The 14,949-nt window shown below is 38.1% G+C and overlaps 1 protein-coding gene across 1 annotated transcript in view; it reads right to left on the bottom strand.

Annotated features, from left to right (window-relative positions):
- The window catches only part of MSRA (methionine sulfoxide reductase A), a 290,363-nt gene that overhangs the window by 106,580 nt on the left and 168,834 nt on the right, over positions 1-14,949 (bottom strand). The window contains exon 4 of the mRNA XM_072857751.1: positions 6,556-6,660. Within this exon, the coding sequence (XP_072713852.1) occupies positions 6,556-6,660 (105 nt within the window). The remainder of the gene's footprint in view (positions 1-6,555; positions 6,661-14,949) is intronic.

Genomic DNA, 14,949 nt, shown 5'->3' with positions numbered 1-14,949 from the left:
CTAATTTATATGGATAAAAAGAGTCTAATATGCAAATTAGGTCATGACAGCCAAAATTCCTGGGGATGCAAAACAGCCTAATAATAAGTATTTATTTTTAATGCGTATTTAGTTCTAGAGAAGGCACAAAGAACGGGAACAACAAAACATTGGGCATTTCAGGTCATGAAAGAAATGAAGTTGCATTCTCAAAATGCAATATTGGTTAGCACCACTGGCAAAGATTCTTTTTGCTACTTTGCAAAAAGTATAGACCACAGGTATTTATGAGATGATTATGGGCAAGAGACCACTAAATTGGTTGCTGGTGGGATGGCTAGTCATTAGTCAACTAAGTCCCATCATTGAGATTTCATTGGCAAGAGCAGGAATTAGAAGAACCTGGAGGCAACAGAAGACACTGTCTCCTATCAAACAACTCAGTGCATATTTCTATTGTTGAGTATTCAGTCCTGCATGAACCAATATACATTTATCTTTATTGTGTCTCAGCATATTGATTTCCATGGCTTTTTTAATTTATCAACACAGAGCTGTGTTTTATTCGTTTCCTCCAAGAGCCTCCTAGCAATGTCTTTACCACAGATTTAATTAGCATCCTCTCCACTATATCCTCCAAGTCATTAATGAAAATATTGAACAGTATTGGACCAAGAATGGCTCCCTGAGGGGTCGGTAATTCTATTTTGAATATATTTAATATGTCTGGTGACAATAGATTTTGTATTTCTACTGTTTTTTTGTTACACCTTGTAATAATGCTGAAACCATCAAGACTTTTAATAACATTTGAAATACAAGACAAAGGTGCTCTGTGCTTTAATCTGAGACTTGCAAATTTCATTCAAATCATAAAGGGAAGAGAGTTACAGAAATGTAAAGAAAAAATAAAAGATGGTTATATTTTACATGGAGAGATTACTTTTTTCCCTTTAATCTCTAAATGAAGTTACAGGCCTGTAGCAGAATACATAATGCTGGTTTAGGGTCGCTGTAGCATTTTTTACGTGTACAGCTGTTTTTCCACTGGTATAAGCAGACACATCTGCTCATTAGCAATACAATGTCATTTCTAGTGTCTAATTTTAATTATTTGCAGATGATAGATTCCTTATGCAATGTCTAAAAAAAGTACAGTCCTTCAAAACTGGTGAGAAATAAATATACCCTCTGCAACTAAAATGGGTCAGCACAATGAAAAACAGATATTAATCTGGAGAATTAATGTATCAGCACTAAGGCTAAATGCCAAACTCTTTGGAAGGTCACAGGGAGGAGAAATGTCTCATACATCTCTTCTTTATCGTGGATACACAAGACATATGGACCAAGAGATGTTCTGAATGAATCTGGCAGGTGATGAGTTTGTTGTAGTACAGATGGTCCTCAACTGCTGGAAAAATATCAGTTCTGCTTACATTTCCTGTACAAACACAGGCAAGATAAGGACTTCTTCACGACAGAAAGGAGGAATGAAATTACTCACCAGTAACTTTGGTTCTTTGTATATTCACACTCGAAGAATCCATAAGGCTAGAAGAAAATTTCTAGAAGCTCCTGGGCAGCGGTGGCCATGGGTGCCTTTGCCCTTCACCCCATTGTCAGAGGGTGGCCAAAACTATGGAGTCCTAGCTTCCTCTCAGCCTCTTTCACTAATTCAAAAATCCAAACAGAAAGCCAGAAGCGGCAATGAAAAAGGATGGAATTGTGTACAACAAGGACTCAGCCCAGAGCACTCTAGTTGTACTTAAGTTATTTCTTGTGGGCTGGGAAGGATTAGGTACTCTTGACAAACATGGGGAGCAGAAATACCATAACAAGCATCTGTTTTGGATCATATTCAGGACAGAAAAGAGCTAAAGGAGGCAAGTGGATTTTTCATTTGCCCCAAACATGTTTTAAAGAGAAATAAATAATATTTGTTTTGTCTTCTACTTGTCTTCTGTACAGCCATTGAAAGCAACAAGGAGCTTTTCTTTAAAGTTGCCTTGGACTGGGCTGAAATCTCTGACACGTGTAGGACTTTAAACACACACAGGGTCAGGATAATTATGAACAGTCATGTGCTTTACAGGAATCACATTTGCACCATGACAAACAGAGTCCTCTGGTATCAGATAGATTTTTCCAAAGGTTTGGAGAAATAGTTTCTGACACCCCCCAAAGAGTGGCCAAACTTTCTGATCAGATAAAACATGACATCTTCCCTGAACATAAGCGCAGTTGGCTCACACACTGTAAGACAATGGTAATGCCAGAAGGGTGGTCCCACTAGCAGCCATGCTCCTGGCAATTTAAGTCCTGGCTGAAAAACTTTTCAGTTCAATTCATGCAGGGTTAATTTTCAGCTTGATCAGCGAACTTTGTGATTGCCAGTGTCAACACAAAGAAAGAGGTTGTATCCTGCAGACAGGTCAGGGAGAGAGAAGAAAATTGCCCTTGTCCCTAACAGTTAAGTCAAAGATTACCTCACAGCAATTGCGAAACTGCAGGCTGAGGCACAACACAGACAAACTGATGGTCTCAAAGTCCCCATCCCTCTAGACACACAGCATGGAGGTGCCAGCAGAACCATCGTCAGGGTGCAATTCGAAGGAGACAGTCAGGCTTATGTCTCAAAAATCTGGAAGGCTCTGAGGATGGCCTCATAGCGCAAAAACGGGGCAATACAGAATCTGCCCTACAACTCTATAAACTTCACAAAAATAACTTTATGTACAAAGTGAATAGCCATAAGATTCTTTTGCCATATTTTCAGCATGCCACGTTCATTCTCTTTTGCTGTATCAGTGACAAAGAAGCAACCACCTCAAGCACTTCTAGAGCTATACAGAGCAATCCTCTTATAGATAAGATCATTCCTAGGAGAGAAGGAATGCTGATCTGTGCATTAAAGGCTGAACAGAGATGACAACCATATGTCACTTGGCAGAAGTCGGGGGTTTGTTTGTTGCTTTTTCAGTATCCCAAATGTAATGAATTATAAAATAGAGCCTAAATTAATAGTCAAGGAGGACTTTATCAGGGCCCCACACTTAGGAGATGCTCATCTGGGAGAATCTCTTTCAACTCATAGACTGTTTGACTTGATCAAAGGTTCTTGCTTTTCAACAGACTTCTGTATAATACTCAGACTCAAGAGCTTCATGAAACAAGAGCCAGGCTGCCTCCCAGAGAAAATTCGAATCCCAGTGAGATGTCAGTCTCATCTTGAAGGCAGGAGGTCCAACTGTTTGGAAAGCAGGAACTTCTGAATATTAATACACTCATACAATAATGAATGATAGGACTGCCAGTCCGTACTCTTTAGCAACTTGGCACCATCTAGATTGATATTTGAAAGGTCTTTAACTGCAACAGAATGTTCATATTTGATGTTTAATGACTTTAGAACAATTAGACAAGTCCATTATCTCTGCTGGTGACAGGAGGGATTAAATGGCGTTAACCCAGCTTCTGGAGAAAAGAGAAGACAGTGCCACAGACCAAGCTTTTATACTTTTGAGTGAGTACTATACTTGAGAAGTCCAGCATTCACTGGCTATATGAGACACTGAATTCATCCAAAGAGTGTGTTGAATTTCATGAATAAGAAATCTTCCTAATTTATCTGCTTAGTAAAAAACTTCTCTCTGACAGACTGAGTCCTGCATTCCCATAAGGCTAGCTAAATAAGACTTACTGTGTGCACACAGCTGAACCTCAGGAAAGGAGAAAAATATCATAGGTCAGAGAGATAACTCTCACTTTCAGTGTCTTTACATAAAACCACATTTCCCATAGCAAGCTAAAAGCAGGGAGTAGATACAAATCAAGGCAAAGAAACAATTTCACCTTAAAGATCTTCTGCTAACTGCTCAAACTTGAAAGGCTATATAAGCATACCATTCCTGTCTCACAAAAAGAAACTTGAAATTGGGACCTTGTGGTTTAGGTTTTCCTCAAGTCAAGAGAGGTGGTAGAGATGTGAAGGCCTTTGCAAAGTTCTGGAACAGAGATTAGCATTAAGCAACCATAAAAATACATAGGTAAAGCAACCTGTCCAAGTCTCAGGTATGCATAGTCTTCAGAGAAGACTGTCATCTTCTCTGTGGATAAAATGATGCTCTCACTTTTGGCAAATTATGACAGAAGAACCATTTGGAAATTCTACTGAGCCAAACCTAGATAAAGGCTTAGGTATGTTTACACCAAGCACTGCAGTGCCACACAGATGCCTGAGACAGTTGTGAATGAGTTGGGTATCTACACAGCTCAGTGTCATGCAGAGATATTCGCTCACATCCCAGAAGGAATACAGCCACATTAGCGTGGCTCTGTGCCCGGGCTAATTAGGTGATGTTTCCCCACTTGCCAGAAATCAAAGAGTGAATCATACGTCTGCCAGCATCTAACCTTCTTCTGAAAGCACAGGCTGGAACTATTTTGAACCTCAGTTATGTGAGAATGCAAGGTGAATATAAAGACATAATGTCATCATTTTACTTTGTTTTAAAGCCAGAAGGAATCATAAATTCATCTGATCTGACCTGTTATCACAACTACTACACTTCATCCACATACCATTGTGTCCAGCATGTGAACTTCAGTAAGCCTAAAGCACTGAAGTCCTTTAGAGACTGACCTATTGTATGTGTGCCACAGGCAGAGCCCAACCACACGCTGTCGAAGCCAAGACTACAGACATGGCAGACGACTGATTAGGTGGTAGTTGCCCAGATTATTTCAGCAGAAATCCATTCCTCACACTGCTCTGGAAGGTGAAGAATTCTATAGTCCTTCCCGTTAGTTCCCAGCTCTGGCAATCAGGATGAATCCCAACACGTGAGCAAGACACATGAACCAGTTATCCTGAAATAGGATTCTCTGCTATATCAAAACAACCAGCCCATTACAAAGAAGCCAGCCACTGGAGATGGCCAATCTCTGACAATCCAAAGAAAAAAGAACAAAAAAAGACCTAAAAACAACCACTGGTAGGACAGGGAGAAAACCTCCTTCCTGACCCCTATGAGCAAACCACAAAGGCCCCGAAGCATGATTTGAAGATGGTCGTTGTCTTAATGCAGAGCTGCAAGTATTTCAAGGATGGTGCAGACAAATTACTCTGAACACAACTATAAAGGAAGGAGTTGAAAAGGGAGGCTCATAAATCAACAGTAGAGGCCACCACACTTGACGCACAGACACAGAATTTCTTCTCATGACTAGAATCAAGCGCCTCTTTTAAAATGATAAATTATCTCATCTTAAAGACTCGGAAGGATGGTGATGGAAAAAGACTCCAATGTTTAATTACCCTGAGAGCTGTGAAACTATTTTATTCCAAGGTGGAACTTTTCAAACTTCAGCTTCCAGCTACTGGAACTTGTTATGGCTTACTAGTGGTTGGGTTGCCAACCTCACTATGAGGTATCTGCTCCTCACATAAGCACTTGTAAAGATGACTTGACCATAGGGTTATGTGTCTCCAACTAGTTGAAGTTGTTTATTCACAGCACCAGGAGAGTTTTCGAGGCTCTATATCCTTTTTCTGTCCTTCCGTTGAATCCCCAGCAATATCTCTGTATAATTCCTGGTACGTCAACACAGAAACTGCACAAAATGTTCTGAGATTTTACTGACTCTGCATACAGAAAATAGCCTTTGTACTCCTGACTAAGGCTTCCCTTTTCATAGAGCTGGGAGATGCAACAGCCATTTTTGTCTTTGCATTGTGCCCTGGGCTCACTGGAAGACACTTATCCACAATAGCCCCTGGATCCTTCTCAGAGTTACAGTTTCCCAGGAGGGTATCACATTTTGAAGGTATCATCTGCATTTTTTTGCTCCCAGATGTAGTAACAAGTGGCATAGTTATGATAGCTGTTAAAATATTGAAATGAGTTACTGTGTGTAGTATTTCTGCGAAATGGTAGAAAGGATGATGTTTATTGAAACTATATAAACATGTAAAATGTTTTCTCAACAGTTTCCCATTTATGTTTGCACAGATGTGTGTAATGTCATCACGAAGCTTCTTCCAAGAAAGATAAATTAAATCAAAAGGTTTGAACAAGGCAAATAGCTAGAATGCTCTGCTGGTGCCTCTACACACCATCTCTTACCTATTTTGTTCCCTTTTTCTAATCATAAAAGATATTCACTGCCATTGAAAAATATAAAACCCAAAAATTTTTATGAAGGATAAAGGTCCTTGGCACAAATAAAATGACCAGCTCTGAAGTTGCGAAGAAATATGCTTTAATTTAAGAGACAAAAGATAGCATTACAGAAGAAATTGTCATAATCAAAGTTGAAAAAAAAAATCTATTGTCTACTGTGCCTCTCTGTGGGAATTTTCCCAGCACAGACAGCTGTGAAGGAGGAGGGGTATTGTGAGTTTCTGTACTCTCCTTCTCTCTCTCCCTCTCTTTCTCTGTCAATAAATGTCTGCAATCATATTCTTGAGCTCCAGTGTGATTTCAAGGTTCATCTCTTCCATGCAGCTCAAACACTAATTATCCCAGCTGTAATTAGTAAGATAATTAAATACTGGCTCACTCATCACTCTACCTTGTGTCGGGTCATGATTCTCCCAGAAGACCTTGAGCAGTTTCTCAAAGCTGATGTTTTCTGGCTGATATACTACTCGTACAGCCTCTGTGTGGCCAGTTTTACCTTAAAAGCCAAAATAAATTCAGATGTTATTAGTGAGAATTAGCTAGTGCATATCTAGTGTTTTATATCTGAGATTCAAAGCACAATCCTTTGTTTTCCTTATTTTTTCCTAAAGGTGTTTTAATTTACCATCATTTTTACTTAAGCCTTTTTACACAATATTTCATATACATGCCGGCTCTAAGATGTCTGCTAGTCTGGACAAGGCCATCAGGAAATAAACTATCCAGAGGCAACAAGGTAAGACAGTGATGTTATTACAGTAGTTCGTCAGCTTACAGGAAAAAAAATAAATAGTTCTTAAATATTTGTAACTGACAACTAGTAAAATATTTTAAAATATTCTAAATACAACATTAAAACATGAAAACTTGTTTGTCTAACTTGTCTTGACAGTATAAAACTTTGTTTCCGTGAGGTCAGATATGGATAAAATAATTGATTATAAAAACAAATTTCAAGGGTATGTTTACACAAGATCACACAAATAATTTCAAACTATTTCACAGCATCCAAACCACTGATGCCAACTGGCTTCAAAAAGAGTCAAAGAGAGCCTGACTGAACTTCATGGCAGCAGATGAAGCTCAAGGAAGATTAGTCGGTGTTACAGCACATGAAAACATATTATTCCTATTTTTCAGTTACATTATGGGCACGATCTTTTTCATTCCTTATGTGTCTAATCGTTCACAGTATTATTGAAAGATCCAGCTTCACAAAATGTGAAGGATCTGGCCACGTAATTCGCTTCAATTCTAACTAATAGTTAGATTGGTAAGGACTTTCACATCTCAGGGTGAAAGTCCATTGCACTGAGTGCTACACAAGCATTTTATATTTTATAAATATTATATATTTTACAATTGATAAATGTAGGCATATTCGTTGTCATAATATATGCATGAACGGGTAAAAAATGTATTCTATCCTTCACTTAAATCATAGTAAGTAAATACTAAACAAAAGTAAACTGGACAGCCAGATCTGCCTTTTGGTGAGGACGTAATAAGCTCCTTGATCACACTAGGCCAGGTTTTTATTTCATTTATACCAGCATAAACTTCATATTTACTCAGCTGACTTCAATAGAATTGTTGAATATCATGCAGTGCAACAACCAGCTGAATCTGGCCCAGTGATGGGTTCTGAATTAGCTGTCACCAAACAAGAAAAATCAGAGTCTGTGAGTAAGTGAGGAGTGGTCAGTAGAAACACCAATTCAGTACCAAGAGAAATTTTCATTTAAAAAAAAAAAAAGTAGAAAGAAAGAAAAAGGATACTAGGATATATTAGAGAGACATAACAGGGAAAAGTATGACAGCATTATATCAGTTAGTGGGGCACCTGAAATGAAGAAAACCTAAATGAGGCACAGAGGGGTGGGCTAGCTATTAAAAGGGATTTAAAAGACTGGGATTAAATTTAGTCTAGAATGCAGAGGAGTAAAAGGGGACACATCTGGGATATCTGTAATGAAAATTTTGATAAAATCAAATTGGTTCCTATCTAGTGTGCTTCACAATACAACAAAGATACGCTCACCGAGATTAAAAGACAAAAATGTACAAGTTTCATGTAACCTGTGGCTATGTCATGTAACCTAAAGCCATGTCATCCTGTCCACCAGGATACTGTCCAGGCAAACGATGGCCCAATTCCTCTTTTACATGCACTACATCTATTGAAGTCCGTGGAAGCAACTCATTATCTGAAGTCAAATTCTGATGGTAGGTTAGCAGAAAGGGATCATACATTTAGTAGAATAAAAATACAAGTCACAGGTAATTGGCTTAATAATAAAGTGAAATGGTCTTTCTATATTATGGCATGAACTGATGGCCATCTTAGGTCAGGGATGGAATTCATTCCAGATTTCATGGTTTAAAATGGACTATCAGTGAAAACAATGAGTTTTGCCTTAGCTGAAGCCCAGGTTGGGAATTCTGGTGTTGCTGGAGATAAAGAAGGAGAACAAACAGAGAGTGGTTTGTCCAGCTCTTGCAAGCCTACATCGTATTACTAAAAAGAGATTAAGGAGTGGCTTCTGACTTTAGTTCTTTTTTTTTTTTAAGCCAATATGACCCTTATGAAAGGTTATTATCAGTCAGGAGCAAATTGCTTGTCTAAGATGACTAGCTTTAGATCACATGAGAGTTTCCTAAAGAACTTCAAAACAACAGAGGCATTACCTTTCCTCTCAACTGAAGCAGCAATTACATCTTGTCAACACTGTCTGCTCTGACTAATCCAGAAGTTCAAAGAATCAGCTTTCTTCTTTTCCTCTGAATAAGGAAATAATGGTGCTACTCTGAGAACTATAGCCTGACCTCAAGAAAAAAATCCTCAGATGTGTGGCTAACAGACTGTTAGAACCTAGAGCATATTTAAAATCAATATTCATCCTCAGAGGAAAAGCAAGGAGGTAATGCTGCTGGTCCTATCAGATTCACCTCTGATTTTTCTCAAAGCCTTTCTACAATCTAGTGGATTTTCTTTCAGAATACGGTGTGGCTATTTCCACTAAGAACAATCTTAGTCATTTGCAGTGAGCACTCCTACTTCCCAACCATTTTCGTGGAAACTATACCAATCACCTGGGTACACATCAGCAAATAGACAGGTAAAAGGCTCCATGTGGGACAGATTAATCACAAGATTTCCTAGAAGAAGCACAGAGAGAAAACGGTATCAGGGGACAGGAAAAGAAAAAGAGCAATCTCTCCGCAGGTGCAATATGCCTCACAAGAAGGAATCTGAAGATACCACGAGGTTACCCTAAGGAGCATGCAGGAACTACCAGCTCAGCGGTGCTGAACGTGACTCAGCTGCAGCCAAAGTGGCAAAAGGAAACTTAAATTGGGTTCTCCCTGTTGATCTTCTTATTTCACTTTTTGCATTAGGCTTAAGTTCACCTATGAAAACAGAACGATCACGTTTCGGTTTGAGTTTCATACATTTGGTACAGTACAGTGCCAAAAGAAAAGAGCAGGCATCAAACCAGCTAACCACTCCTCTGTATTGCAAAAAAAAAAAAAAAAAAAATTGAAATATTTCTAATCAAATCTTTTTTGTAAGATTTCTTAAAATGGTGAGGCAGTAATCAAAGAGAAACAATAAACCCACTTGTTCTCAAAAAAGCTGCATGTCTTTTAAGGAGAAATTTAACAGGCTAACATCCAACAGCTGAAACGATTTAAAATGATCAGTGATAGCTGCTATTCTTTCAGTGGTATTCAGCTCTTCACCTCAGTGCCTCTTTCAGAATTTCTCATCAAAGGTCCATTTATATTAAGTCAGAGAGTCATGGTGTCCTCAGTTCACCTATTGCTTTTAATTAGCTGATCTTTAATATTCCGCAGTAAAAGCATGCTTCACTCTAAGTTCCAAAAGTTTTAACAAGTATGAACATTTCTAGAAGCCTTCTCCCAAAAAAGGCTCAGTTTGAAGCATGATTTCTAAATAATTTATTAAATCACTAAATATAATTTCATTTGCTGTTAACTGTGCAAATAGAAATCCTTTATTTATAGGTGCCATTATCGGCTTTCCAGTTATGGTGCTCAGTTCTCCTTCAGCTTTAGAAGGAGCTTAGCCATTGAAGAACCTCGCTGCAGACGATAAGACTTTATTACACCATGGCAGAGGGCTGCGTGCCAACAGCAGATTGTCTGTTTATCCTATATCCATTTCCCACTTAGAAAACATAGCCACTCTCAGAGGATTAGCTACAGCGAGCTCTTTCAGTGGGGATTCAAACTCTGGCAAAAATGTTCCTGTAAAGAGCGATAGAAAAAGACATCTGAGTGACAACTCAGTGCTCCTTTTCAATTTTTTTCTTCCTAATAGTGTTTAGATTTTCACCTTCTTAATCATCTCCCAGGTGAGTGCCCAAGCCGACGGATTAGAGAAGCGAACTCATTCTTTTCAACTTGCTGTATCCAGTAAGCATTTAATTATTTCCGGCAAAGTGGAACAACTTCAAAGGGCTGGCTTGAGAGCCCCTCACCTGTGAACACCCAGCCACCCAGCAGCTACGGCGCTGCGACATGACACGTGGGCTTCATCTCTAGCTAGTCCAGCCCTGGGTGAATTAAGTTATAAAATTCAAGTAACGCCAAAACTATTCCCTCCTGCCCCACTTCTTCAATAAAAAAGGACTTGTCTCTTTACCCACTGAAATAAAGGGCCCAAATCCAGTAAATGACTAAATATAATTTAAAGAAATAGGTGGCAGATCTTCAGCTGATGCAGATTTCAGAGCTTATTGATTTTGGAGCTAAAACAATTTGTGCTAGCTAAAGCCTAGGCCCTAGTGAATATGCAAAGTATTACATGAAAAAGTAGCAGGTCTTTTGAGCATCTGTTTCTCCAAATTAGTCTGGGAATTTTTATTATGTTGTAGTTATCGCTAATAAAATTTCCAGTTTCTTCCTAAAATGGCAATGTGTTAAATAAACAAACAACGGGTTCAACGCTAACACACTGAGAAGCCACACTTTGGGGATCTACTTAACTTTTACCTTTTTACCTTCAAAGTAATGAAATAATCACAGATCGATAGATTATTAAGAAGGGTCCATTACGATAATTTTATTTGACTTCTTGCCTAACACAGATGAGAGAATTTCACTGGAGCAGGCCCATATTTTGTACTTAGAAAAGCAACAACTCTTGACTCAAAGAACCCAAAGGATGGAAAATCCACCAGAAGTCAAGGTAACTTCATCGAGTGGTGAATACTTCTCACTTTTGAAACAAGCAAAGAAGAAAAACAAAGACAACAGACATGTTCTTCATTACCCGAGTTTGTTTATTTAAAGGTCTTTCTGTACAGACAAAGACTACTAGGAAATCATCCCTTACCTCTTCTTTCTGAATATTTTAAGTGAATCAATCTTTCTAATTAATCTGTTGGACATTCTTTTTTTTTTTAACTTTTTGAGAAGAAGAATGTACTAGTTCAGACCTCCAGCCCTTCTCTGGCCATGGCCATAAGCAGATGCCCAGGGAAGGGTTGAAAAAGCATACGTGATAGATTTACCACACTGTACATGAAGAACCAACTGCCTTTATCTGAACTTGGTTCCCACTGGCTTCTTCTGAGAGCCCCTCGTTGTTCTGCTTGGGGAGACGGTGAGCAGCCCGTGTCTACACATTCGCCTGCTGCAACTCATGGTTTCCTGACTACTTTTCAGTTTTTCAGGGTGATTTTCCCACTGTTTGGAAGAGACTGTAACGTGTACCAGGTATACAATGGCACAAACATGTGGCTCCTGTTTTTTTACCTTCTTCTTTATATTTCCAATAACTTTAATGACTTTGTTAGCATTGAACTAGGAGATAATGTTCAGTTTATTATCTGCTGTGAATTTCTGCTTTACAAAATATAATGCTTTACCTTCTCAGTGTGATCCATGCTCTTTTATACAGCTGTACTAAAATACATCAATCTCATACAGCAAGAAGCCAATTTATCACTATGGGCCAGCCAATCCTGCAGCTGTAAATCAAAATAAAACTTTCCCTAAATTCTAGAAACTTCTGCCTGGAGGGCAGAAACTTCTGCCCGGACCACAGGAAACCATGCCTCTTCAAGTGCCTACAGAAAGTAGCACATACAGCAGCTACAATGTGGTGCATACATCTAAAGAGAGAATTTTCTTAAATTTTATTCATTTGTTTTAGTAGAGGACAGATTAATTACAAAGTAAATGAAAATTTTAAAAGATAAGGAAATTTGCTAATAGAACAATGAACTGCTATAAAATGCAGTTTTGGTGACTGTTAAAATCACTTAGTTTTTTACTCCATCATATCAAAATTAAGAGAATAGAAGTCATAGTGAAAAATGGGGTACAAAATGCTGTTAGTGATAATTTTTTTCACAGAAATTCAGTCATATTTTTCAGTAAAACTAGTTGAATGAATTTAAAATAAAGGAGATTGCCAGTTTGAAGAAAGATTATTGGTTTTTTCTAAAAAATCTGCAAAACAAAACTACTAAATGAACTTGTTTCTTATTTGCAAGTATTTAAAATTTGCATGTTTGCTAAAGTCCTATGTATTCTTCAGCAGCAAAATTTTTCTGATAATAAGACACTGAACAGAATATCTGAAAGCAAGACCACTACTACTGACACTTTTTCTATTCTTATTCTAAAAGAGCTGTACATTGAAGAATCCATAAAAGGAAAAAACCAATTATATAGCCTATAGGACAACATGACAGCAAAACTTTACTGTCTTGTTCACTGGCCTTATAGGTTACATCTTCTATAGGCTGAATGTCCACACCACAAGCACCTCAGGAGGGATTACTTTAGACTCACTCTGGACTGAGTGCTTTTCACAGTTGGAGTGCATTAAGTGTGCTCTTAGAGAGTATATTCTGATTTAATTTCATTCAAAAAGAATCTCAGATTCAAAACCAGTTCCAGTGATTTCTTGCAGATGTCAGCAGAAATCTTCTTTCTTTACCATTTCTATTCGGAGAAATGTCTGCATCCTAGGGAAATGGGTTTGGTTGCAATATGTGATATGGGATATCACTGGTTTGAGTTGTGTTGCTTTGCTAGCCAGAGTACTGCAGACATCACAGAACTGGATGAACCACATCGTCTTAAGGATTAGTCTGACATTGCTCCTAGACAATACAACAGACTATCTCATGTGGCATTCAACTGAAGAAAAAAATGTTGAAGATAGGCATGTAATTAATGCCAGTCAACATGGTTGTATGGAATATAGGTCTTGTCAGCCAAACTCGATTTCATTCTCTCATGAAATTACAAGTCTAGTTGTAATAAATGTAGGATGTAATAGCATGGATGTAATAGACTTAGACTTTATTAATGCATTTGACTTATTACTTCATGACAGTCTGATTAAAAAATTAGCACTATACAATATCAATAGTGCACATGTTAAATGGATTAAGAATTGTCTAAATGACAGTTCTAAAAAAATTGTCTAAAGGGAACGAGCTTTGAATGGCAGCATTTTTATCTGTCCTCTGCAGGGATTGGTACAAAGTCTGTTGCTGTTAAAGTCTTTCATCAGTAATTTTAAAGAAATAAAAGGTCTCAACTTACAGAATCTGTGGATAACTCAGATGAGAAGGCTGATAGGATGGTCTTATAAAGTGATTACTTGCTGCGCTGGGCCCATTCAATCAAAAACGTATTAAAAAGAGCCATACGTAAAATCTCTACTTAAGGGAACAAGTGACACACACCATACCTGCAAACGGGGACCAGTCTTTGAGGAAAGTGCAAGGGTGGCAGCAGACAAGCAAGTAAATACGGATTTTCATTGCAGTATTGCAATAAAATGGAAGAGTGACTGAATTGGGATGCCTAAGGAAAAAAGAGGTTGGTAGGAACAGCACTGAAGAGATCAATCCTGACATTAAGTAGATCCTCAAAAATAGTTTCAGGGACAGCCACAAGGCGCATGATATGTTTAGCCTTTCAAAAAGAAAACTAGAGGTTTTTAATTAAAGGATATAAGCATCTTCTCAGGAAGAGAGTGACTAAGTGCAAAAGGGCTCTTTGAACAAGCAATGAAAAGGCATATCAAGAGCCAGCGGTAGGAATGGAAAACAGGAAAACCCAAATGGAAAAGTAGGCACATATTTTAAATACTAAAGATGGTTATCTGCTACAAAACACTACACTACTCAATTACAGCATTGGATCATTCGGTGCTCCTATAAACCTATGTTCTATAAACCAAGGGAAGTGGTCGATTCTTCATCTCCTGATGTTTTCAAATCAGATTTCCTTCTGGGAAAGACACTTCAGACATATATCAGTTAAACTTAAAGGAAAAAATTATAGGGCTTAATAAAATAGTAACTGGATGAAACGTAATGACCTATGATATAAAAGATGTCAAATTAAATAATGCCGTAAGCCCTTACCAGCCTTAAATGCTGTGAATATATGTGTGAACTGCCCCTCTTTTTCCTTTGTTCACTTAGCTTTAACAAAGCCTTTCTATCCCAAACACTGTTATCTGTACAAAGAGTTGGGACTTTCGTATTATCTTCTTTTCATCATGGTTGATGAGGCAGACTCTAACCTAACTACAATTTCTATATGATCTTTATATAGGTGAGTTAAAATCTTTCAGCTACAGTGTTGGGAACAGAAAGACACCATATTGCCACATTTACAAAGTTCTCATTTAAAAGCCCAAATTTAACCCTAAACTTACACATCAGATGGATGGAGCCTTTACAAGTCAATAAATTATGTTTACTGACAAACCAGTTATACTTGGCAC

The sequence above is a fragment of the Ciconia boyciana genome, chromosome 3 (genome assembly GCF_034638445.1).
Source record: "Ciconia boyciana chromosome 3, ASM3463844v1, whole genome shotgun sequence".
NCBI classification, from domain to species: domain Eukaryota; kingdom Metazoa; phylum Chordata; class Aves; order Ciconiiformes; family Ciconiidae; genus Ciconia; species Ciconia boyciana.
This window is presented reverse-complemented; position numbering and strand designations above follow the sequence as displayed.